The 26,492-nt window shown below is 54.2% G+C and overlaps 1 protein-coding gene across 1 annotated transcript in view; it reads left to right on the top strand.

The window, feature by feature from the left end:
* Positions 1 to 26,492, top strand: part of LOC119842905 (polycystin-1-like) — a 63,699-nt gene that overhangs the window by 13,093 nt on the left and 24,114 nt on the right. The window contains 22 exon segments of the mRNA XM_043497576.1: positions 1,681 to 1,861; positions 2,791 to 3,002; positions 3,924 to 4,042; positions 4,479 to 4,626; positions 7,015 to 7,289; positions 7,788 to 8,546; positions 9,050 to 9,181; positions 10,198 to 10,373; positions 11,210 to 11,346; positions 11,598 to 15,253; positions 15,593 to 15,742; positions 16,221 to 16,358; positions 17,035 to 17,317; positions 17,951 to 18,173; positions 18,415 to 18,574; positions 18,784 to 18,924; positions 19,630 to 19,771; positions 20,171 to 20,761; positions 21,335 to 21,491; positions 22,552 to 22,810; positions 24,256 to 24,451; positions 25,007 to 25,174. Of these exon segments, the coding sequence (XP_043353511.1) occupies positions 1,681 to 1,861; positions 2,791 to 3,002; positions 3,924 to 4,042; positions 4,479 to 4,626; positions 7,015 to 7,289; positions 7,788 to 8,546; positions 9,050 to 9,181; positions 10,198 to 10,373; positions 11,210 to 11,346; positions 11,598 to 15,253; positions 15,593 to 15,742; positions 16,221 to 16,358; positions 17,035 to 17,317; positions 17,951 to 18,173; positions 18,415 to 18,574; positions 18,784 to 18,924; positions 19,630 to 19,771; positions 20,171 to 20,761; positions 21,335 to 21,491; positions 22,552 to 22,810; positions 24,256 to 24,451; positions 25,007 to 25,174 (8,403 nt within the window).

The raw sequence follows: 26,492 nt of genomic DNA on the forward strand, positions 1-26,492 counted from the left end.
CCAGACAAGGTGCTCACTGGCTCCCTGGGCAACCATGCTGGATACTGTGACGGTCTCATTGATTGGATTGGATTTTTCTTATTATCTTGTGTTTTCAGCAGAGGGATGTTGGGGCTCAGAAGGCTGGCGCTTAGGCCTGCCAACCGTTGCTTAGGTTCCCGACACTGGGGTAATAACAAACTCGTCATCTCCTACCCCTTATGATGCAGCTCTTTCAATACCAAATTCCATTTTCTCCCCAGTCCTGCTTGTCCTGGCTCTTTCCAAGTTAAACACGTTCTCTTTGGACAAGAGAACAAAAGGCTTTGGGCTTTGCCATGAAAAATGCAGAGCCTGGAGTCTGGGCTGGGACATCAGCAAATGGGAGATGGGGTTCTTAGCAGAAGGAGTTAAACAGCAGAGGAAGTGGGGGAATTGCACAGATGAGCTAGAAATAGGAGGGGGGGCAGAGAGAGAGCAGCTCACTCCCTCCAACCCTGAATGCAGGATTTCTCCTTTGGGTTACCGCCTGCTTCCATTGCCCCCACATTTAAGGGTTCTTTTGTAATGAAACCTAATACTGACCATAGAGGGCCATTTAAAGCCCCAGTGTCTTGGCCTAGTTTTCTGCTCATGCAGTAACCTTCCCCAGGCAGTTTCCATTGGATATTCTAGCTTTCCTATCTAAGTTACTCCTGTGTGCTTTTAAGCAGCAGCCATTTTCCACCCCAGAGGTGGCTGCATTTCAGTGGTGGCTGAAGTGATTCCTGTATCTGAAATCTGTAAAGTGCCTATAGGGTGAAAGATGTCAACTCGATGTAACACTCACTGTCATTAGTTTTCCTTCCTCCTCAACCCAGGATTTTATGTGCTGCAAAAATTCCCATCTCCTGTGCCAGGGAGGGTCACCTCTTACAGAAAAAGGCCCTTTTACTCCCAGTTTTGTTTTCTCCTGAGGGTCAGCTGGGTGGCAGCACCTCAAGGTGAGGCTCTGGGTTTCTGTTCCTGCTTCACACCCAGTAGTTCCCCTGGAGCTGCTGTTTGCAATTCCTTTGCTTCCTCCATGAGGCAGGTAGGTTTGTCACCTGAAGAGCTTTATCCCAGGCCTCCATCCACTTCTGGAGTGTAAACAGAGAGGGAGAGCCAGGGCATTATCAACGCTGGCCCTTCTTGATCCTTCTACCTCAGCACTGGGCAACTAGAGCTAATGAAAGGTTGAAGGGAAGGGAGCTCCTGCTATGGGGGGTATCCTCACTATGCTCCTTAAGGCCTTGATGCTGCCTGTGCGGGGGGGGGGGGGGTTGCTGGGCGTGGAAGAGGCTCATGCCATGGTGCAAATCTCTCCTTGCCATATGTTACACCAGAGATGGTGACGTGCTGCTAGGTCATAGTTCTGGGGAAGGAAGCCCAAGAGGCTTAGTTACCACCTCCTGACATGCTCCACCAGCCAAGTGTTCCAGAGAGGAATAAGGACCTGCAGGAACACACTACCAAAGCGGAGGGTAATCTTCCTCAGTCTATGTGGCTGTGCCAGGGCTTATCTCCTCTGGCTACGTCAGCTGGAGGAGCTGGCAGTGCTGGGCTCTCTGGAATGTGATTCGCCTTCTAGCGCGAATCCTGTGTCAGGCTGAGCCCGGAAGGTTCACAAGGAAAGTTCTGGCAGCATGGGGACCCTTCTCAGCTGTTGTTCTTAATCTTTAGATGAAACCTGTTGCTCTCAAGGTGGACGGATCCATTTAGAGAATCTGAACTGCTACTGGCTCAGCCACACCAAGGAGACCTGGCAGGATGCGAGAAGGCTCTGCCAGGGGATCCCCGGTGGAGATCTGGCAGTTGTAAGAACTCAGGAGGTGCAGAGCTTCCTGCAGGAGACTTTCTCTGGGTGCGTATCCTGCTCCAGCCCCATTCTCTTTGCTCTGATTACAATGATGAAGTCACTACTACAAAAGTTGTTGTTGTTCAGGCACCATGGCAATAATACAGGCAAACTCCTCGTCTCCCCTAGCCCCATTGCCCAAAGGTAGTGTTGGATACATTACAGTGAGCCGGGCCTAGAGGCAGACAGGCAATGTGTGCTGCAATAATAGCCTTTCGATGGGCAGCCTGGGTGCGGTTGTGTGAGGACATAAATGGATGTAGCTCACACCCTTAAAAAGCACGTGTGGATCCTGACATAGGATAGATCCACTCAAAGCAGGCAACAGAACAAGTGCAATAGCCATTCTGAGCCATAGACACGGTGGGCTGGATTTTTGGAAGTTCTGAGTGCCCACAACTCCGTTTAAAATCCCTGGGAGGGAGCTGCAGGTGCTTAGCACCCCTGGGAATCAAACCTTATGCACACGCTTCAGGGATCTTCTAGGCAACTGTGCTGGGAATTGTGGGCGAGGTGTAACAGCCCAGCCGCCCGGCAGTGGCTTTGGGGAGCCCTGCGAGTGAATGTGGTGCACCCAAAACAAGATGGCTCGGGCCTTTACAGCATGCACTAGTTCATTCACACCTGCCTGTTGCAGGACAGGCTGCAATAAAAGCCATTTCTAGTGCTGAGGAGCCTCCAGGAAATGTGGGGTCTGTGTTTTTGGGGTATCCCTGGAGACAGAACCATGGCCACACATTCTGACATGTGCAACCTTTTCCTTAGAGTTAGATTGTGGGGTGCTTTTCCTCTGCTGACTGGGGTCAAAGGCATTAACTGCACCACCACCTGCCCCAAGCCCTGCTCCCTTTCCCAGCCGCTCCCTGCATTCTGTGTTGCATTGCTGATGCTGTTTCTCTTTAAGCAGAGGTTATTTCTGTCTTTCTCCCTGGCAGCGCTGGTGTGGTCTGGATTGGGCTCAGCTCCTTGGGTTCCTTGCGCTGGGTTGATGGGAGCCTTGTGGACTCGTTCCAGAACTGGACCCCCTTCAGTCGGCCCGAGGGCAAGGAGAGCTGTGTCCAGATGCACCTCCTCAACCCAGAAGGGGTTTGGAGTAGTAGCCCGTGCTCTGCAAAGTCCTCTTTCCTCTGTGAGAGGAGAGCTGGAGGTACCATATGTCCTGCTGGCACCTAGGGGTGGGAATGTGTTCATTGACTGGACTGGGAGATTACGCTGCTGACCACTGCCAACAGGAATAAAAAGGCATTTTCTTGCAGCCCCTGGAGGAGCTGAGTTCTAAGGGGGGCTGCTGGTATCATAACCCATTGCTTTATACTGCCCTTTCATCCTGGAGGACCCCAATGCTCTTACCAAACCATGGTCCCATGATATGAGAAGCTGAGTGCCTCCCAACTCCCAGTGAGGAGGGCACTGTCATTAATATGTATTTGTTAGTCATGCCTAAGGCTCCCAACGGAGATTGGGGTCCCATTGCGCTAGGTGCTGTACAGACACATAGCAAGAGACCACCCTTGCCCCAGAGAGGTTACAGGACAGAAGTGTTGTTATCACTGTTCTAAACTGGGGGAACTGAGGCAGAGAGGGATTAAGTAACTTGCCCAGGGGTCACCAATGGAGTCTGTGGAGGAGCTGGGAACAGAACCCTGAGCGCCAAGTCAGTCCCTTAATCACAAGGCCACTCTTCCTCTCCAAAGTTAGTGCCTGAAAGTTGACGCTCTGTAGTGTTCTACCCCAGACTCTGGCAGACTCCCATGTACTCTGATGGTGGGTGTATGCCAGGGCCATGGGTGTTTCTGAATATACACATGTGTATTTCTGTGTTCGTTCAGCCCATTCACATGGGCCCTATTGCTCCCCCACACATGCCCTTTCCTTCCAGTCCCCACCCTGGCAGATCTAGGCCCCAGTTCAGCTAAAGCACGTGCTTACAGATTTGCTGAGTCAAGACCCCGGTGCAGCCAGGTGGATCTCCTACGAGCCTACCACTTCATCTGTGATGCAAGCCTGCAGCAGGGCCCGACAGAGCTTTAAGCGGTGACATGACCGTCTATGTGCTTTGTCTTTGCAGTCACCCTGCCCAGCCCAGATGTGTTCCTGACGGGCGTGCCGGTGTTCAGTGGAGTCTACGACGTGAGGAACGTCAGCACTGAGCAGCTGCCTCCTCTCCTGGGGCCTGACAGCATTGAGGTAATGTGCAAACACAGACGGCTGGTGTGTGTGAATGCTGGATGGGTCCATCTGAGACCTCCTCTCCCTTCCCTCTCTAGTCTATATACCTTGCTGAGTAGCCTTTGGGACAGGGAAAACTCTTGGGAAGAGAACACAAATCAACCCAGGAGCACTGCCATGTCAGATAAGGCTGTTCTCTCAATATTTATGGTCCACGGGATATGGGAAACGTCAGAGAGAGCCAGGCTCTGTATTCCCAAACCAGATAACCGTGGCCATGCTTCAGGTCAAGCACTGATCTTTAGGAAGCTTATTTGAACTACACAGGAACATCACAACAGCACAGGTCCCTCCATAACCACCTCACCCCCAACCTCCCCTGCCAGTTCCTTCCAGGAGGCCACTTTGGACCTCCCTCCTTCACACGTTTATTTCCTGGTCTTGTGTCTTGTAGTTGATGCTCTTCCCAGGCCTCTGGTTCAGCCATGCTGGTATTCTAGTCTCCGTAGACTTCGGGATACGAGGGACAAAGAAGCCTGTTCTGATCCGGTTCCAGGTCCTCCGCCCACATTGCAACCCCAACCAGTACTTGGTTCCTCCCGGTAAGAGTTCAGCATCCATGCCTCTGTCTCTTATTCTCTGATACTCACAGACCATCTGCCTAAACCAATGGGGTTGTGCTGATGGGTTGGTGGACATTATAAAAGGACAGGGAGAGGTTATAGCTGCTTGATAGTCTCTATGCTTAAAGCCTCTGGCTTTGTTTGACTCTTGGTGGGATGCTAAGATAGACTGGTGGGCTCAACCTCACATTTCCCTCCAGACCTCATGTGTGTACTTTGCCCCTCTGGGTTGCATGGAAGGGACAGAAGAACCCTGACAAGTGAGTCTCCCACAACTAAGTGACTTGTAGAGATGGTCGGGAATTTTTTGGTGAACTGTTTTTTTTTTTTGCTGAAAAATGCAGATTCATCGAAACTAAAACTGGATCAGGGTTGACAAATCTCCCAACTCAAAAAATTATTGGGCGGGGAAAAAGTTTTGAAATTGTCTAAACTTCCCATTTCAAATTTTTCAAAACAAAAGCTCTGGTTTTTTGAGCCGATATATTTTTATTTTGAAATGTGAGTCAATTTAGACTAAAAAAAAAAAAGGTTAAAGAGAAAAAACAAACTCCAAATGAAGCATTTTGAAATGTTCCGAATAAAATGTTTCCATTTTTTGCAATGGCTTTTCAGTTCATGGAAATTTTCGAAACTTCTAATTTGGACCTGTATCTTGAAAATGTTCATGTGACAGGAAGTTCATTTCCTGCCCTAGTGCCCTGTAATCACTGTGTGGGGCGATATTCATTGATTCATTAGACTCTTCTCCTTCCTACTCCTTTTTTCCATTCTCTTTTTGTTTCAACCTCCTCCTTTTCACACCCATTTCCCCCCCCCTTGTTCTCTGCCTGTCCTCCCCACTGTATCTCTTAAGTCAGGGATGGCCAACCTGAGCCTGAGAAGGAGCCAGAATTTACCAATTTACGTTGTCAAAGAGCCACAGTAATACATCAGCAGCCCCCCCGCCTCACCACCCTCAGCACCTCCTGCCCACCAGCACCTCCCCCTCCCTCCGCGTGCTTCCTGCCCATTGCAATCAGCTCTTTCGCAGTGTACAGGAGCTCTGGGATGGAGTAGGGAGGAGCAAGGGTGCAGCAGGCTCAGGGGAGGGGGCAGGAAGGGGTGGAGGCCTTGGGGTAAGGGGTGGAGGGGGGGGCAGGGCCTGCGGTTGAGCAGTGGAAAGTTGGCACCTGTAGCTCCAGCCCAGGAGTCGGCGTCTATGCAAGGAGTCGCATATTAACTTTGAAGAGCCGTATGCGGCTCCGGAGCCACAAGTTGGTCACCCCGTCCTAAGTGCATTGTGAGCTCAGTAAGGCCAGATCTATGTTAGAAAAGGTTTGTCAGTGTCGCTCTGCCAGCAACCCTCCAAATGGAGAGACCACTTATATTGGCAAAAATGTGCTTTTGATGGTATAGCTGATACCAGTTTGGTGAGCACAATAAGCTCCACCTGCCAAAGCACTTTTGTGCTGATATAACTGCATCTACACTAGGGCTTTTGCCAGTAGAGAAATGGGACACAAATCACTCCCTAATCAACGTTGCTACACCTGCAAACATTTCTAGTGCTGACCTGGCCTACCATTCCAGTTGGTGCCAGCCTTTGGAACCCACCAGGTTTGGATGCTTCTGAAATGAAGCAAAACCAGGGTTCCCAGTGCTCTGATTGGTGACACGGTTTGTATTTGACACCCACAAGAGGGTTAATGATCTCCCAGAGGTTGCTGGGAAATGATTAACAGCGTCCTGCCTTTAGGTTATGCTCCTTCAGTGAGGATGTCCTGAGTAGGATGTTGTGCTTTTATCTGGTGTCCCGTTGGCTGGGGACTATTGTCACTTTGGGCTTGGGTGGAGCTCAGTCTGAACTGGTTGTTTCTGGTTTATAGTAAAAATAAACACACATGTAGTACTGTCCTGAATCCACAAGCAGTGAAGTGCCAGTGGGCTGGCATTATCCCTTTGATATCGAGGGGAGAAAACAAGGCAGAGACAGGTGGTGACTTGCCAGAGGCCATAGAGTCAGTCAGTGGCACAGCCAGGAATAGAACCAACTCCCAGTCAAGTGCCCTATCCACCAGACCATGCTGCCTCCCAGCTTAGGAAACTCTCTTGCTCCATCCAGCTTGTCCAGATCAAACTTCGGGGTGTTCGAAATCCAGATGTGGCTCCAGATCCGGTTCCAGAACATGGCCTGGTCCCTTTCTCTCCTTGCTTGTTTGGCTCTGCTAAGTTAGTTGCATGGCTTGGAAATGTCGCTACAATATGAATGATTTGTTGGAACATGAGTCTAGGGAACACATGCTGGTTACAAACCATAACCCAGTTTGCTCCCTCTTTGAGCTCTCCAAGTCCAGCGTATCTTGCAGCACGTGTGCTTCTTCCCAGGCTGCAAGCTTCTTCACACGCCATTCGCCTGCTGTCACCCCCGGCCCCTCTGCAACACCACGGGTCGCTGCCCCAGCGGGCAGCAGTGGTGCCCACTGAGAGAAGGCTGCTTGAACCTCTCCAGCCCTTGCAGCTCTTATGCCTTTGAGAATGTGACTTCCAGCATCCTGCCCATCCGAAACCCCCCACGTTACAGCGGGACCCTGCCCTTCTACCAGCCAGTGGCTGACTTACCCCTGCTACTCACTCCCAGCAGCACAAACAGGCATGTTCAGGTAAGTGCTCTCAGGGATGTTATTCTGCTGCATCTTCTCTCTCCCATCTTCTACTGCCCGGTCATCTCCTGCCCTTTCTTCCAAGTATGTGTGTGTGTAAATCCCCTTGTGACACCATGATGAGTCTTTGTGGCGATGTGTAATTCAGGCCACATCATCATGCTGAGAGACACTGTCATTCTGTGTCAACACCACGTGGTGGCGTGAAGAGACAACCCTCGCACTTGCATTGTGATGCCTGAAATGAACTCTGGGATGGACCCAGGAAAATGAAGGCATGTCCCAGGAATTTTGGGCAGCCCTGTGACTCTTCTTCATCTCCTTCCCCTGGCTTCTCCTTTCCTGCCCTCCCCTGATTCCTCCTTCTTTCTTTGTGCTCTCTTCTCCACCACTAACGTGGGGAGGCAGGATGTTTCATGGAGACTAGGCACAGGCTGGGGTCTGGTTACAGCAGAGGCTGTGGTTGCAATGGGAGATGACTCTTTCTGTGTGTTTCAGGTTCTCCTGCCTAGAGAGGAGATCAGCGTGTCTCCGGATGACATTATTGGAATACAGCATAATGCAGAGGTGAGCTCCCTTCTCCGTTGCCTGCAGCACTCCCATTCCCCCTGGCGGCAGAGCTATATCAGCCTTGCAAAGGCTGGCTGGTGGGAGGGAAGCATCAGCAGCTTTACCAGCCCCACCTGGGTGGACCATGTCGTCTGTGACCTCCGAGTGACCTTTGTTGGCAAAACCCGGAGCTTTGCAGCCATGCCGCGGCTGGCCAGGCATTCGGCACACGGGGCGTACACCTACACGGCAACGGTGAAGAATGCGGTCAGTAGCAGGCAGGTGAACTGCACGGTGGAGGTGCAGACCAAGGTCGGTGGGCTGCAGATTATCCACCCAACACCGGTCAGCGGGAAGCTCAATGTGGCCACCAAGAGAGAGACTCTGATTGTCATCAAGATTCTCTCCGGCTGTAATGCCATGGCTCGCTGGATGGCACCCGTAGGTAAGGCTGGGGTGGTGTTTGAGGCCACCTGCCCGGGCAGCATTGTAGCACATGTCCCCGCCTGCCACAGAGACACTGCAGATACCTGGTTCTCCTCGGCCCTGCTTCGCATGGAGGAGCCGAGAATGGAGATGCTGAATGTGCTGGTGTCCAATGAGATCAGCTCCCAAAAGCTGTCGGTAAAGATCCAGTCGTACAATGTCATTGAGGGGCTCCGAGTGGTGCCGCCTGGCCCCCGCAGGATGCTAGTGGATGTGTCTCAGGTAGGTCATCTTGCTGCAGTTATCACGGCTGGGTTATCATCAAGGGCATCCCTCCAACATCTCTGACCCTCCTGCCACTCCGTCACCCTATTAGATGCTGGCATATGAGCTGCCTGATGGTTTTACTATAACGCCAAACCTATGGTCACGCAGCTACAAGATGAAACTGACCTCAGCCAGCAGAAACTTCCAAGAAGGGTAGCCCCGGAGCCTGTCCTACCCTCCCTCAGGATGCACTGGGGCCCCAAAAGCCAGGCTAGCATGGGGCATTGTGTGTCTCACCTCCCTGCTTCAGTATCAGGGAGCCAACTGTGTTACGTCCATTGCATGGCTGCTGGGGAGCAGGCAAATGCCGATGTTTCATGTGGGTGAAGTCTTCCATCGCTTTGCTTTAGGCCTATTGGCACCTTCCACCCCTTAGCCCTACTCAACACAACCAGGAGGAAGCAACCTGAGCCCAGCCCATAGGTCTGCTGTAAACTGCTGATTGTTTTGCTCGGCAGGTGTTCTCTGCAGAGCTGACCCAGGGCTCCTCTGTCTCCTACAACTGGGTCATCGACAACATGGACATGTTCGCCTACAACGGACAGACCTACAGCGTCAAGTTCAAGAGGCCTGCCACATACCAGCTGAAGGTGAGCAAGCATAAGAACCAACCCTCAGTTTCTTCAGCTGTGGCCCAGATCATAAAGCAAGGGAAGAGTGTGTAGGAGTCAGAACAAGGAACTGGGGAGTCATGGCTCCTGGGTGCCTTTTCTAGCCCTGCCACTACTTTGCTGTGTGACCTTCAATAAGACACTGACACTCTGCTTTAGGTTCTCCATCTGTAAAAGGGAGGCGGTAATTCATATACCCCTCACTGGCCGGTTCAGAAGGGGTTAAATATTTATAAAGTGCTAGGAGACCCTTCAGTCAGGAGCACCGAATTACTCTCCACCCCCAGAGGGGTACTTTTGGAAGGAATGATGGATAGGCAGACAAATATGCAAATTATTATTAAAATCAAAACACAAGGGTGTAGAAAACTGCTCGTTCAGCCGAAGGCCTGGCAGGACTCAAGACACATCAGGCAGAAGCACGGAACAGCCACTGTCAAATAGTAGCAGCTTGACTCAGGACTCTGTACTCTACACACTTGCCCCAGTTGCTTTTTCCCCACGGAGACTTAACTTCTGATGGGAGTCACTGTATGCTCCACTCTGCCGCCGCTGAGTTGACAGAGGGTGCTGTCTGGGCAGTGATTAGCCGCCATTGCACATCTCCGTGTGTTGCATTTTCCTGACCGTCAGGCCAACGTCTGTTCCTGGCTCTAGTCCCCACTCACCCTGTGCTCCCAATGAGAACATCACCGCAGTGCTACCATTCCCTGGACCTCTTCCCCCAACGTGGGTGGCAGGATGCACTATGCTGGGAATCAGGGAAGCGTGTAACATGGGTGGGGTGAGTTACATGGGAATGCGTTGCAGCAAGGGGCTGTGAGACAAACCAAGGGGGGGAGGAAAATCCGTGGTCATGGTACTGTGGGGTGGGAGGCATCGACCGCCCTGGTGGAGAGGTCAGAGGTCTGGAGTAGATGGGGAGTCAGAAGAAGGGAATGCCGCCTGTTCAAATTTCTTTGCATGGTTGATGCTCTTCTGTTCCTTCCGCACAGCTGCGAGCCGAGAACCCTGTGAGTTCAGAGGTGGTGGAAGTGGTGCTGGCAGCCGAGGCTATGAATCTACTAGCCAACCCCGAGATAGTGGGGCTCCCTGGGGTGGTGGCAGTTGACACCCTCCAGACTCTGGTGTTCAGGGTGGAAGTGGACACTGCCATGGAAGTCACTGTGAGGTGAGAGTCCCATGGAGTCCAAGAAAGGAGAATTCCTCTCACAGACTAATGTGGTCTGATCCCAGAGCGGATCACCAAGGAACTTCCTAGAGAGACCAGCCTTCATGGGCAGCACTCCTTGTACCATCTGCTGACCTCCTGTATCAGTGCCTCTTTGTGTGATCTCTGACAAGAGTCCTTTCTCCCCCGCAGCTGGGTCAAGGCTGTAAAGGGGTATTCTAAGAGGTGGCAGGTTAGAACTGGTATCTCTCATCAGGAATGAGGAACCAAGGTGGGATATGTGGAGATTATTCAAGGGGTGAAAATAGAATTGTAAAACTTGGCTGGGTTTGAGATCCACCCCCAATGGGCTTAAGTTACCAGAGGCTCTGGTGAGAAATGTTCGCAGGTGATGTGGCATAGGAGGGCCTTGGCCAGCTATGTCAGTAAATGCCAAAAGAAGCGCTCTCTAGGCAACAACTTTCTGCAAAGCCCACACCACAAACTAGGCAGAGACTGAGCTGGAAAAGGTGCACTGATAGTGGGACATAAGAACTGCCATGTTGGATCAGATGCGAGGTCCGTCTTGCCTAGTCTCCTATCTTCAGAGAAAGGTGCAAAAAACCCAACCCCACTGTAGCCGATGTGAGAATCTGTTTCCTCCCTCGATGTTGGATTTCTTCCTGATCCTTTCTAGATAGAGACTGGCTTTAGCCTTGAAACATGAGCTTTAATGTCCCTTCCAAAATGTACATTTGCATTTGTTGTTCTAATGCTGGGTATTCATGATATTCACACAGCTGCCCAGTCTCTGAACCAGACCACTGTCTGTGAGGTGGAACTGTTTCTCTTTGCAGGTGGGGCTTTGGGGATGGCAGCCCAGAAGTGGAGAGTCTGTTGTCTCCTCCCTACGATTCTCAGCTGTCACGTCCAGATCCACAGGGAGAGAGAGTCCAGGTGCTGGCCAGAGTGACCCACACGTACACTCAACCAGGTAAGAAAGGGGCTGATCCTGAGGGGGTCACCTGGGCTCAGAAGGGCTCTTAGTCCATGAGTTGGAGAGGGAGAGAGAATGGGAAAGGAAGACAGACGGATGATGGGAGAGAGATACTGTCACAATTATAGTTCAAATGAGTACAGAGAAACATCCTGAGCACAATGGGAATGACACATTCTCTCTCTAGGCACAAGAGTCCTAGAAACCCCGGTTCCTTCCCACAATGCCTTTCTTCTCTGCTTCCACAGGTGACTACTTAGTGACCGCAGAGGCCATCAACAAATATGATCGAGTGGAGCGGGTGGCCAAGGTCCGTGCGGTCTGCCCTATAGCTTCCGTGACCATTCTGGTGACTCCAGCCTCCCCGCTGGTGAACGAGGTGACGCAGTTCGAGGCGTTACCCCGCCCTTCCCCCTATGGCGTTGTTTACTCCTGGAACTTCAATGATGGCTCTCCCATGCAGGAGGGAGTGAATTTTCTGGTGCGCCACCGCTTTGAGAAGAGCGGGGTTTACAACGTAATGCTGCAGGCCAACAACAGCCTCAGTGAGGTGCCATCTAACGTGGCTGTGATGGTCAGTGAAGGTGTCACGGGTCTCCGCTTGGTGGCCAGCGGACCTACTGAGCTGGGTTCAGCCACAGTTGTCAGTGCCGTCTTGGCCTCTGGCACAGATGTCCTGTGGACTTTTAACATGGGGGACGGGTTCGTCTACAGCAATCTGAATCTAAGCTTCATCTCTCACACCTTCGCCAAGGAAGGCAACTACACAGTGACAGTGATGGCTCACAATGCCGCCACCTCTACCCGTGTCTCCACCATTGCAGAGGTGTACCGGCTTCAGATCACCAACATCCTAGCACCCAACTGTCTCTCCAGTGGGGAACGGACTCCCTTCCAAGCCTTGGTAACGGGGCCGAGCCAAGGAGTTCAGTTCTGCTGGGATTTCCAAGATGGCAACCCCCCTTCTGTTGGGGACGGGGAGCCCATGGTCTTTCACAGCTACCCAGCAGCGGGGAGCTACCAGCTGAACCTGACTGTACGTGGCACAGTAAGCACCACCTCTCGCCAACTGGCCATCTGCGTGGAGGATCGGATCCGCTCGGTTAAGCTGATGGCACCGACGCTGGCTTTAGCTTTAGGGGAACCCACGTGCTTCCAGGCTGAGGTTGTTCCAGTGCCAGACCCCCAGCACCAGTATCGGTACCACTGGGATTTTGGTGTTGGTGAGGATCCAGTGACCTCAGGGTCTCCAGAAATCACATTCACCTACCTGGAGGGAGGATCATACCGGGTGACAGTCACTGTGTGGAACACGGTGAGCCAGCAAAATGCCTCAATAGATATCCTGGCTCAGAGGGCGATTGGCACCGTCTCCATTCTCCACAGCAGTGAAACGGGGAGCTTTCTGGCACTGGGCACCTCCTACCTCTTTATGGCTGAGGTCCCCTGGGACAGTGCGGCCACCTTCCTGTGGAACTTTGGAGACCGTTCTCCCCCGCAGATAGGTCAGAGCACCTCCCACTCCTACCGCACAGCTGGAGACATCACTGTCACTGTGACCGGAAAGAACCAGGTCAGCCATAGAAACTCCTCGCTTGACATTACAGTCCTGGCCCCAGTGCAGTTGCTGACTCTGAGCACTGAGCGGCCAGTCTGTGAAGTCAGGCAGGAGGTCACCTTCCACGCCTCTCTGGCATCAGGAGACCAGGTGCGCTACCTCTGGGCTATTGGAGAGCCACGTGGCTTTCAGAAGGGGGCTGCCACTTTCTCCCATGCCTTCCCTGCTGCCGGCTTCTTCGTGGTTTTTGTCGCAGCTGAGAATGCAGTGAGCACAGAGAAGGCGAACATCACTATTGAGGTCCAAGAGCGAGCCCAGGGTGTTCAGATCCACAGCGGGAACATGGTGCAGGGCAGGTACCTGGCCTCTGCCGAGCCCTTTATGCTGACCGCCGAGGTTACCCAGGGCTCCAGCCTCACCTTCCGCTGGGTGATTTCTCGAGGGCTGCGCCGAGTGTTCACCGCAACGGGACAGTCGCTCACGTACTGTTACAATGCGAGTGGGGAGCTGCTGGTAGAGGTGAGAGCTGGGAATGTGCTGGGAGAGGCGTCCGCTGGCCTTGCCCTGCGGGTGGTGGCGAAAGCCTGCGGTGTGACGGTCCGGGCCGCCAGCGACAGCGTGGCTCTGGGAAAGCCAGTGAACCTGTCTGTCTCTGTGGCCTCTGGGACTGATTTGCTCTATTCCTGGTACGTTGAGGAACATGCCCAGCCCCTGCTCACCAACTCTTCCTCTCTGTCCTACGCTTACTCCACTCTGGGCTCCAAGCTGGTGTTCGTCACCGTCTCCAACGTCCTCGGTTCCAGCAACGGCTCCACAGAGCTGAGAGTCCAGGAGCCCATTTCCAGGGTGAGCTTCACAGTGGAAGGAAGCTCTCTCCCCTTCTTCTTGATGTCAGACACTTCTAGGCAGCTCTGGGGCTCAGTGGCTGCAGGCTCTGATGTCAAGTGGGAGTGGCAGCTGCGGGGGAAGGAGAAGCAGCAGCTCTTCTGTGGACAGAACATCTCCTGCGAATTCAGTGCAGCTGGAGTCTATCAGGTGGACCTCCGAGCCTGGAACGATGTCAGCGAGGACACAGTCCAGCATCCTGTGGCTGTCCAAGATCCCGTGGCTGGGCTGGCAGTGGAAGTGGACAAGCAAGACGTGTGCACCGATGACGGGGTAGTCTTCACGCTGCACACTCAGAGGGGCACAAATGTGAGCTTTGCTCTCGCCATCCCGTCTTTGGGGCTCAGCCTGGATGTCAACGGAGGAACGCATCACTTTTCTTTCCCGGTGGCGGGTTCTCATCGGGTGCTGGCATCGGCCTCCAACAACGTCAGCATGCAGCTGGCCTCTGTTATGGTGCAGGTGCTGGAGAAGGTTCAGGGGCTGCACATCCCTAATTGTTGCCCAGCCGTCCTGGAGTCCAACAAGGAGCTGGCGCTCATGGCACAGGTGCAAGCTGGCAAGAATGTCACCTTCTTCTGGATCTTTCACCTCCCTGGGCACCCGGCCTATAAAGCAGCAGGCCAGCAGGTTGGGTACATGCCACCCGGAGCAGGTAACCTGACCATTCACGTAGAGGCCAGTAACCCGTTCTGTGCCGCATCTTTGACTCTGACCATGGCCCTGCAGGTGCCCATAGAGGCAGCCACCTTGTCCAGCAATGGGACGGGGGCTTTCCTCAATCAGACGGTGGCATTTGATGTGGCGGTCATGGGTGGCAGCGATCTCCGCTCCGTGTGGAAGTTTGGGGACTCAGAGGAGACCTTTGCTGGCAGTGGGGACAAGAGGATGTTTCACCGTTATGTCCGTGCTGGGGATTTCTTAGTGGAGGTGAAAATCTACAATGAGGTCAGCTTTGTCCTGGTGCAGATGACGGTCACTGTGCAGGAGCTGGGGTGTGACAGCCCCATGGTGAGGCTGGTGGAGCCGCCCTCCTCTGTCCCCAGATCCCGCACCAGCTACTTCGAGGCCAGCATAGACCTGAAGGGCTGCACGGCCTACAAGGCCCTGTACCTCTGGGAGGTGTTCAGCAGCCCCAGCTGCGAGCAGCTGGCTGAGGCTGACCAGGTGCCGCTGCAGCACACGGACCTGCTCACCCCGTCGCTCATGCTCCCCAAGCTCTCGCTGGACATCGGTACCCACTGCTTGCGCTTCACTGCCTCCCTCCAGCACACCCCTCTGGCCCGGACGCTTTCCCTGCTCATCGCCGTCATCCCCAGCAAGTTGGTTCCCGTCATCCGAGGCGGGTCGTGGAGGAGCTGGTCTGCCCAAGTGGACCTGATTCTGGATGGCAGCGGGTCGTACGACCCTGACGTGGGGAGGGATGCAGACCCCTCCCTGGAATACCACTGGGGCTGTGAGGTAACGAGGGGAACCCAGCAGGAGTGCCTGTCAGCACTCGCCTCCGCTTGCCTGGGGGAGGGGCTGGGGCTCTGAGTGCCCTGGGGCAGACGGGGTTGGATTAGAGTCTAGGGGAGGGCAGGTGCCTTCTTTGGAGGATATTGTGTAACTCCAGGACCCCCCTCCCCCACCTCACAGCTCCCCGCTTCTTCATCCCATGCCCGCCCCCACTGATCACTCAATCCGCAGCCTGCTGTCCAGGCTCCGTCCGTCCGTCTGTTCTCCCTCTGAGGCGTGGGACAGGGACAGATAGCCCAGGAGTGAGTTAATCAGATCTCTGTGTGTGTCTCCCCCACTCAGAATGTGTCCTCGCCCTGGTGTGCCCCACCTCGCCTGCAGGGAGGTGCCAGCGTCACCGTTCCCCGCACTGTGCTCTGCAGAGGCACTGGCTATCGCTTCATTCTCACTGTGAAGAAGCCGGGGAAGGAACCAGTCTCCGTGGCCCAGACGGTGAGCTTCGCGTGGGGAGGGGAGCCCCAGGAGAGGGGTCAGTCTGGGGAAGGACGCTGAGGGACCAGACCCTCAGTCTCGCTGGCACAGAGCCAGCCCAGACAAGGAGGCAGTTGCCCATATGTTCCTGCTGAGAAGGCAGCGATGACCCCTCGCTAAGCCTTGGGGCTACACAAGGAATGGGGTTACAGCTTGGAAGTGCGTGGATTGGTCCATGTGCTTTCAGTGCCGGGCAGATACCAGCCAGGATCTGTGTGGCTGTGCTGCCACCCTGGCACCTGATTCCAGCCCCAGTGCCTGGGCCTTGTGTCTCCCGCTTTGGGTGCCAGGCACACTCACCTGTCACCAAGGGCTCACTCCCTGTGTGCCAGGAGCTCATCCCTCTATTGCATTGGGGCTGCTCCGTTTCCACAGGGGTGTACATCAGGGGAGGGCTGTTTTCCTATGTGGTTTGAATGATCCTGCCGTCCGCCTGCAGGTTTGGATTGAGACTGGCCAGATCCTGCCCGTGACCATCGAGTGCCGTTCTTGCAGCGCCCTGTCGAGCTATGAAATCAGCAGGAGTGTCCACGTCACTCTGGCTGGACAGTGCCAGAGCTGTGACAACAGGACCATAGTGAGATTTGCGTTGCTGATGCATGAAAAGTCCAGTACAGAGCCACTTGTACTTTGCTCACACCCCAGCTCCTGCCACTTGGTAGGAGGTTTGGTGGTTTGATTTTAACGCGCAGCCCAGTGGAGAGATCCTCGCTCTCCAAGCGCTGCTCTCCCACCCACCCCCATTCCTCGCCCCATAAATGCCCATAGGCTCATGGTGCTGCTTTGAGCTAACACTTACAAGTGACCCTGCACTGACCGGAATAGCCAGCTGATCTGTGGAGCTTGAGGGAAGGTGAACTGTGATTGGCTGTACTCGAGGTGCTCCAGCCCATGAGGAAAGGGGGTGTTACTGGGGAAGGGGTGCCAGGAGATAACTCAGAGAGGATAAATCTTACAGCAGAAGGAATGGGTTGAGTGACTAGACCAGGAAACTGGAAGGCAGGACTGCTGGGTTCTAGGTCTGACTCTCTGGGTGACTTTGGTCAAGTCATTTAACCTCTCTGTGCCTCAGATTTCCCCTCTGTAATTTTAGGGATAATGTGCCAGCCGGCTGCTGTGAGGCTCTGTGCATTGGGATTTGTCAGCTCTGGGAAAAGCTTGGATGATGGGCACTACAGAAGGACCAGCCTGATTCTCTGGGCACCCCTATTGGGCTGTTCTCTCACCAATGTCCCTCTCTTTAACCCTTGCAGTACAAGTGGACAGCTCAGAGTTCAGATGGACAACCTTTGACCCTGGACCATGTGACCACCTCCACAGGGGACTCGAACCGGGACCTGGTGATCAGACAAGGGGTCCTGCGGGATGGGGTGAATTACTCTTTCACGCTGTCAGCCTCCCAGTCTGACGGGGAGCTGCAGGGGGGATCCAGCATCACTCTGACCCCCAACAACCCGCCCAGGGGAGGGGTCTGCACCCTGACACCCGAACACGACCTCTACCTCCTGGAGACCCTGGTCTCATACCAGTGCACAGGTAACTCTCTGCCAGGGCATCCTTTGGGCGGCTGCCCCCCACACATGCACAGGGCAGAAGTGGGTCATTTGGAAACCAAAGAGTACACAGTGCCATCGAAAAGGGAGAAGCTCCCAACCCAGTGCAATGTTCATGGGAGGTTGAGAGGGATATTCAGTCCACGTCCCCTGTACCCGGGACAAAGCCCCCGGGGTGGGAATGAATGGGCATGCTGGCCTGGCTAACTATGGCAAGGTGCAGATCTGGGTTCTGTGCATACAATAATAGATAGACTCTCAGGGCCTTGGGAGGTGACGGAGACTCTGGGGCTGGCTGCCAGCCTTCTGCACTTGCCTGGTTAAGCCAGGTGATTTTGACATGGTCTCAGTGCTCCGTATTGCAACATATGTGAGCAATAGCTGCAGAGCCCGACGCGGCACTGGGAACACAGGGAGGCCTGAGGCTGAGAGTCCTGCCAAGAGAGGAGGGAAGAATCAATTGGGCTGCGGGCCAGGGGATTTGGCAGGTTGCACATGCAACCATGGCCTGAAGGAGCCCAAGAGGCAGTGACTGGGTGGGTGCCCATGTTCTGGACTCCCAGCTAAGTCACACTCGCTCTCCCTCCTTCCACGTCTCCCTTCCCTGCTCTCTCAGGCTGGGTGGATGAAGACAGCAGCCCAGTACAGCTGATTTACACACTGATTGCTGAAAGGTGTCCCCCCGACGGCAGGAACTGCCAGCACTTCTGCCTCTACCGTGGGATCAAGTCTTCCTTTGGCACCTTCCTCCCTGCAGCCACAGGTGGCAGGCGCACTGCTGTCAATGTCCTGGTTGAGCTGGAGGACTCGCAAGGAGCGAAGACCCTGGCCTTGAATCGGTGAGTGTGGGCAGATCCGGGAGGGGTGCACACAAGGAGATGAGCCTGGCCGGTGTTCGGCATAGGAGTGCATCCTGGAAGCTGAAAGATCAGAGAGGCAACCAGTAGTGTCTTTGGACTATGTTTTGGATTCGAAAGTGGCTCCGCTGACGGGTTCAAAGCTCCCACTGTCCCTGGCTGCTGGGAGGAATGAAGCCCTTGGAGTTGACTGGGATAACTTTATTTCCTTCCTTCCTTCCAGGACCCTGCCTCTCGCCATGCCGGTCCTCCCAGCGGGCTTCCCGACTGTCACCAGCTGGCTGAAGAACAAGAGCCAATCAGAACTGTGGGGTGTGGTCCAACAGGGCAACCCCCAGGAGGTGATCCCATACTCCCTGGCTCTCATCACGGTGCTGAATCAGGTAAGGGCTCCGCTGCGGTATCCCCTTCTTCTCTGACTCGTGCACTCACACACACACACACACACACACACACACACACACACACACACACACACACACACACACACACACGTGCTTGACCTTTGCACGTGCATGCACACGCCCATCCCCTCTCCCAGCAGAAGTGCCTTGCTCACGAGCGCTCATATGTGTGTGTATGTGCGCTCCAGAACTCGGGCAGCCAGGGCAATGAGGAGGAGCTGAGGGACCGGATCTCCATCCGCAGCAATGTCACCGCAGCCCTGGCCTCCCTCAATATCTCCAGTGTGAAGGAAGTTGCCCAGCTGAGTGCGGCGCTGCAGCAGTGTGTGGTAGGACTTGGCTCTCATCTCTTTTCCCCTGGCCTGTCACTCCCGTGGTGGCAGACGGGCTCCTTGCTTTGAGGGAAGCCCCTTCTCCTCAGCCTCCCTTTCCTCCCTGTCTGCCTCCATTTTCCCATGCACCAGACTGAAAACTTTCCCCTTTGGGAGGGTGTGAATAGTCCCCCTGTCCCCCCATGTGCTCCCAAAGCTCTCTGGCTATGGGGCTCTTTGTTGTGGGGGCAGGGCCTCCTCTGGGACAGTTGCCTAAAGAATGGGCGGAGAGGGAATCTGGGAGCCCAGTGCCCCCCAACCTCCTCCCATCGGGGTGAAAGAGCAGGGGGTAGGAGAAGAGAGACAAGAAAGTATGCAGTGATGGCTCCTGCTGCCTGGGTCAGTGGAGAGTCGGAGAAGTGAGCACATCCTGCTGGCACCCTGGTGCAGGGCAGGCAGGCTGGGTAGGGCTATAGGGACAGGGAGAGGCGCTGCAATGGTGGGTGCTCTCTCAATGCCTCCCCGGCTTAGACAGAAGAAGGGAGGAGTGGAGTGGAGTGAGGTGGAGAGATTGGCAGGTCTCGGCTGGCTGCGGCGGTGATGGAGAGTGGGAGTCAGGGGAGAGCAAAGTCTGCGGGATACGGCCGTGATGGTGGGGAAGGTGAGGCAGGTAGGACAGATCTGCTGGAATGTGACCCGGGGGCCCCACTTTCCCATCCTCAGGCATTTCCAGGAGAGCTCAGCCCCGAGAGCCAGGCCAGGACCCTGGCAGCAGCCCAGAGAATGATCGAAATCATCAGCTCGGAGACAGAGGAGGGACACGAGACGCCCACCTCTGCTGGCAACAGCATCCTGGGGATTCTGGGTAAGCAATGAGCCACCTCAGTGTGATAGGGCAGGACTGGGGCATGAAAGGCAGCAGGGCCGTATTCCTGGGAGTCCATGACTCAGCCCTCTTGCCATCGACTCCCCCAGTGTCTTGGGCAGCTCTTTGACCCAGTAGCAGCTCAGCTCTAAGTGCCACGGTCCGGCTCAGTGATTTTGGGTGCTGCAGATGTGGCCTTGAGGGCACAGCAGCCTTCTGCTTCCCGGACTGTCGTTCTCAGCAGCCTTGCCAGGCCTGAGGTGAAGTCTGACACTAAGGGGCTCTGTGCTCCTGGTGGGGCTGATGCCCTAGTGAAGGGACATGTGAGGACAGGTGGGGCCGTGGGAGGAACGGGGGAAGCAGCAGGACTCTAACCGAGAGGTGTGAAATCTTTCCCAGGGAGCACGTTATCAGCACTGGACACAGCCCCCCACCCACCTCTGTCTGGGGCCCCTGGTCTCAGCACGGCCTTGACCGCCTTCAACCTCACCCGGGCCCTGATGAAGTCCCTGATGAGATCCCGGGTCCTGAATGAGGAGACCTTGTTGCTGTCTGTCTCGGAGATCCGCACACAGGGCAAGAGGGCCAACTCCCCCAACCTGCTGTGCCAGGCTCCCTCTGAGCGGTGTCTCTTCTCCGTGCCCAGCGCGGTGGCCGGGCAGCTGGCAGGGAGCCAGGAGGTGGTGCAGGTGCTCATGGACATCTCTGTCAACCCTTTCCCATTCAACTACTACGCCAACTCCTCCATCTCTACCTGCCTGGCACTGCTGGAGTTCACCACTCCTGGAGGGGCCCCCATCCCAGTCTCCAATCTGTCTGGGGAGAAGGCTATCGGGCTGAGGCTGCCAACGGGGCAGCAGGAGCAGCGGAGCTCTCCTCCGACGCTCATCGTCCTCCCTCCTGGGGAGTCGGTCAATTTCACAGTGAGGGCCTCGGTGGGGAGCCATGCCGAGGGGGTGCACATCCGTGTTGGCGTCACTGTGCAGGAGGGTGAGTCGTTAGCAGAACAAAGAGCTGCTCGTGGTCTGAGATGGGCAGAGCTTTGCCCAGCTTGTGGGGGGCGGCAGTTTGATGCAGATTAGCACTGGGGTTCCCTCTCCCTCTTGCATAGAGGCACCATGACCCTCAGCTATGGTGTAGGGGACAATAGGGATCCGAGTGATAGCCAGAGACTCTCCACAAGCTGCCCGTTAGGACTCATAGATCCCGTTTGTAGGCAAGCCCCTAGGGAGCGATATAGCCACAAACCCTGGAATGAGCCTGATTCCATCAGCAGAGGGCAGTGATACACCTGTTCACACACATGCCCTCTGGTGTGTGCCAGAGTGCAAATAGAGGCTACAGGTGGCATGGGTTTGGTGACTCAGTCAGCTCAGTTCACTGCTTCCTCTGCATCAAACACCCAGATTCTCATTCAGGTGAAGGATGTGGCCCTTCCAGATCAGTCCCCTTCCTTGCTGCTGTGCCCTTCCGAAGCACAGATTCCCCATGCCCAGGTAAATAAGTGCCAGAACTGGCTGAATATTGCAAATCCACAGAGAGTGACCGTCCCTCTCCTTACAGGTTTTGACCCTAGCCAGGAGAGCGAGCCTTCGATCCGTTTCTATGGGCACTACACCCCGGTTCCCAATGAGTTCCACTATGCCTGGAAGGAAGAAATCATCTTTGACAGCTTGCAAGGAGGCAGCAGCAGGGAGGTCACCATCTTGCTTTCATCTCCGTGAGTATCCATTCACCCCCTGTGCTAGGATTTGCAGGTTCCTTCCTGCAGCATTGCTCCCTGTGGTTTGAGGGCTTCACCCGCCTTATGGGTGGGGCGGGGGGGGATAGTCGGTGTCTGTGAGAAACGGCTGACTCCTGCAGCATGCCTCCCCAACACAGCATCAGAGCCCACCTTCTCAAGGGGATGAGCCCAGGGGGTGCAGTGACCCAGTCCAGGGCAGCAAAGAGAATCCATTCCCTGTGCGAAAAGACACTACTTCATTGGAGAGAGCTTTCCTCTCCGGGAAGGATTAGCAGGGTATTTGGGAGCTAAGGGAGAGGGGAAGATCCGTAGCTCTTAACTACTATAGGGCAACAACCTAAGTGCACACAGTTGTGATGTCACTTTGCTTGGGTTGCATGGTGCACCCCTTTTTCACTGGCTTTGTGGAGCTTGAGGATGGGGTTTAAGGGGCCCTCTACAAAGTCAGGTGTGGGGGTGGGGGAAGGCAGATGCCCACTGTGTGGTACATTTAGGGTGTGGTGGGTGCCTGGCATCGCTCCAGGGAGCATCAACAGGGTTTGGAGGAGATCAGAGTGCTGCCATTGGGCAGGGCTGGAGGTTTAGATAGGGGGCTTTTGGCATGGGGTTTGGAGGTGCAGGACGGGAGTCAGAAGGTTGGATCCCTGTTTGCTAACCAGGCCAGCAGGTTGGGGAGCTCATAGGCACAGCAGGAAGGGAAAGTGTGATCACAGCATGGGGCCAGTGTGGAACCCCGTGCAGCCCCACACGGGGAGTATGGCTGAGGCCAGCCCTGCTTGCAGGACTTGCCTGATGGTGAATCCTGGGGATCTACGTTGTGCCACATTCCTCCTGCAGTTTGCTTTAGATATGCTGCCCTTCACTTCCTGTCCTAAACTGTGCATCTGTCATGCTAAACAGTGGCTGCATCCTGCCCCAGCGGGAACTACACTTCAGTGGTGCGTGAAGTCTGTAAGGGGGGGCATTGGCATCCTTTGTATTGAATGGTGCTACTGAACTGTAAGCTCACCCCTGTGCTGTCCCCTCTCCCTTCCAGCCACAGCTTCAACGGGACGCTCCGAGACTATCACATCAACATCACCAACCGCTTCTCCCAGGCACCAGTCAGCTCCACAGTCACGGTCTTTGCCAGCCTCTGCCAGTACTTCCACTTCCCCAGCATGCAGTGGAGCACAGAGGGCCTGAGGCCAACAGCTGCCACCAGCCAGAAGGAGATTGTGTGCCTGACAGAACATCTCACCGTCTTCGGAGCCAGTCTCTTTGTGCCACCTCACAGCATCCTCTTCCTGCCCCCGGTAAGCCGGGCCTGGCCGTCCTGGGCATGCAAGGAGGAAATGGTTGGTTACTGTCCCTGTCAGTGTAACGGTGACAGCTGGCATCTTGGCCAGCACCCGGGGACCTCCAGAGCTAAAGCTGCACTTCTGCAGCTTGAGCTGATGAGCCAGGCTGGGGCTGTCGCAGCTCCTATCCTCTGTGGCTATGATGGGGAGCATGCAACACACAAGGACCAGTGACTGCATTAGCGGCAGCCTGAGACCCTCTGCAGGCAGAACACCCGTCAAAGGCTGTGGGGGCTTCCTGTGCGAAGAGCCAGGCTGTAGAAGCAGGAAGCCTGGTCTCCACACTGCGCACTCGATCAATTGAGCCTTACTGAGCGTGCTATCCTGTAACTGTCTGCTCTCTCCCAGCAAGGAAGGACCCGGCTCACCTGGGTCTAGAACTGGTGGGGGGAGTGAAATTCTCCCCTGTGCAGAGCGGATTAGGCTAAGGGCTAGACACCACCTGAGCCCACATATGCCCTGATTTCAAGGCTTCAAGGAGACTTGAATGGTGCATAACAGGTCTTAGGCTGTGATGCCCCCACTCCCTGGTGAATTTCCTCACCAAAGAGAGGGAGAGGGGAGATGATGAAGGGAAATCAAGACTCCCTTGCTCAGTGATCAGCAGCTGGATCTTGGTAGGTCTGCCAGGGTCGCACCCCGTGATTGAAGATAAAGACCGGTTTCAGAGTAGCAGCCGTGTTAGTCTGTATTCACAAAAAGAAAAGGAGTACTTGTGGCACCTTAGAGACTAACAAATTTATTTGAGCATAAGCTTTTGTGAGCTACAGCTCACGATGAAGTGAGCTGTAGCTCACGAAAGCTTATGCTCAAATAAATTTGTTAGTCTCTAAGGTGCCACAAGTACTCCTTTTCTTTTTAAGATAAAGACCGATACTGTTGCCACCAGGCTCAGGTTCAAAGTCAGTTTGGTCTGTTGGAGAACAACTCGTCTCCTATTTGATCACAGCACCAGCAGAGACGTGCATTACCAGATCTTTCTGGATAGCCACTCCTGCTCTGGGGTAGTGTTTTAGGGTCGGAGTTCCCCAGTGCCCCCTGCCCAGGAGCTTCCGTTTCCAAGTAACACGAGACGCGCTCTCATGATCGAAGGTAGGAACTTGGAGGAAATATTCCCTCCTGGTCCTTCGGGGTTGTTTTCCTTTTAGTGCTCCCAGCATGCCAGATCTCCCTCTAACAGTGGTGGCCTTTGGTCTGCAGGAACCACAGCTGCTCCATTCATTAATTTTATCTGAAGGAGTTCAGATGCCTGGGTGATGGGCACGTTGGAATTGCTGTAATGACAACGAGGGTAGCACAGATGCTTCCTGCCTCTTGCATCTCCAGGGGTGGATGGGTGGGTAGCGCCCGATGGAGCCTCCCTCTGCCTGCTTCTACCCTCACCTGTGTTGGGGTTTCAGAGCAAGCGCGCCAGGCAGGCTCCGCTGGTGGTGATTACCTGCTGTGTGCTCTTCGCCATTTACCTGGGGATGGTGCTGATCGCCCACAAGCTGGACGACATTGACATCACCCGGGTGGGCATCATCCCTCGCTGCGGCCAGCCTGGACGGTACAAGTACTGGGTAATGGTGAAGACTGGCTGGAAAAGAGGATCAGGTAGAGTGGGCAGGCAGCCCATTCCGCTCCTGTCAAGGGCCAGGTTGCAGGGGGTTGGGAGGAGCTATGTGAAACCCCGAGGCAGGCGGCCCTGATCTAGAAAGCTTCTGGAGAGCAGAGGTAGATCTGCCTGTGGCATCAGTCCCTCGATGGAGCTGTGTGAGCGAAAAGCCCAGATCGGAATGAGCCTACAGTATGAATTCCTCCCTCGCCCCAGGAGCGGTGGGCTGTCTCTGAAGCGAGGGCGGGGTTCATTGGTGGAGCTGTGTATAGTGCACATAGGGGGATAGACAGAAAAGGGGATGCCCAGGGTAGAATGAATTGGGAAACAATACATTTCCCCAATGCCTGTTCGAGTTTGCTCCTCTTTCAAGCAGCTAGACCAACGCCCGCTCCCACACCATCTGGAGGCATCCAATTGTGCGCACTTAAAGGCCGAAACATCTGTTGTGTCAGCCATTGGCAGCTGAGTTGGGTTGTGGGGGGACAAGGCGGGTGAATTCTGATGGGGATAATAGACACAACGTTGGCTATCACGTTACACGTCTTTTCTAGGTACCACTGCACACGTAGGGATCAGCTTATATGGGCTGAACAAAAGTGGCTCTCGCCACCTGGACAAGGGCTGGGCCTTCCAGAGAAACAGCCAGGATATTTTCCAGGTGGAGACTGATGCAAACCTGGGAGAGATCTGGAAGATCCGCATCTGGCATGACAACACTGGTATGGCGCACACACTGGCCATGGATTTCTCCGCATAAACTCTGTGCTGCTCTTGCCATGTTCTGAGGTCAATGGGATACATGGATTCTTTACGTATCATTAATATTTCATTAATAGTGATTAACTCTGTTAATTTTCAGACTAGCCTTTATGTCCAGGGCGTGATTTTTCCAAAGTGACTAGAGATTTGGGGTGCCCTTAAATGAGACTGATGTTTGGAAGTGCTGAGCACCCACCTTCGGAAATAGAGGCCCCCTTAAGGGGTCTCCAATTGGGTGCCAAAATCACAAGTCACTGCTAAAAATCTTGGCCACCCCAACTATAAAGGGCCAGATCCTCAGCTAGTGTCAATCACTGTAGTTCTATTGACTTCACGGGTGCTGTGCTGATTTCCACCAGCTGAGGGTCTGACCTAATAAAGTTTCCTTTAAACTGAAGCCAGCAAATTCAGAGTTAAAGCTCAAATCCTATCCTTAATTTGTCTCATTGCACCTATAATTTGACAGCACATCTGGTATAAAGAGGGGCTCACTGTTCTTTGCAAGCCATGTGCAGACCGGTGGAATTGTGAACAGTGATTAGCTTTAGCCTCGAGTTACCCTGATTTGGTGCCTTGGAGCTGACCCATAGCATCAGGACACATTTTTGTGTTCAACTCCATCGCGCTTTCTCTTCCCTGGTTGTGGCCTGTACAGTGTGCATAACGAGGAGTCGTCTGGTACACACTTCCATTTCAGAGCAAAACTATTCACTTTGATGACCCACACAAAAGGGTGAGAGATCAAAGGCAGCGGTGGTCTTACTAATTTATAAGCCAGCCCATCCCTCGCTAGCAGTTCTACAGACACAGCTTTGGCTCAGTCCCGATAAAAGACAATTCCAAGCTAGAATGTTAATTACAACAATGTATCCATGTACTGTTACTGTCATTCTATATTTGCATGATAGTAGCATCCACAATGCACTAGCTGCTGTCCCACACATATTGGGTGAGATCCAGTTGCTGCTCCAAAGAACTCACAAACTAAGTTTCCAAGCGCTTCTGACCAAAAGGAACTCAGTAGCTCACATAAAATAGGTTAGCCTCTGTACATCCATCCTGAGAACTAATCAGCTCCTTAGCTCCTGGATTAGAGCACATTGCAAAGCACATATTGTAACAAGATGGCCATGGACTCCTGCCTCAGGTGAGAATGGGACAGAGGCTAGAGTTCTCCTCTCCATCTCCCTCCATCCGAGGATGACTGAGCAAAGAAGTGAGCAGCCAGGATGTAAATCCATTTGTAACTGTTCTGGGAAGGCAGTCAGAAACGCAGGT

Source organism: Dermochelys coriacea, chromosome 14, assembly GCF_009764565.3.
Source record: "Dermochelys coriacea isolate rDerCor1 chromosome 14, rDerCor1.pri.v4, whole genome shotgun sequence".
NCBI lineage: Eukaryota > Metazoa > Chordata > Testudines > Dermochelyidae > Dermochelys > Dermochelys coriacea.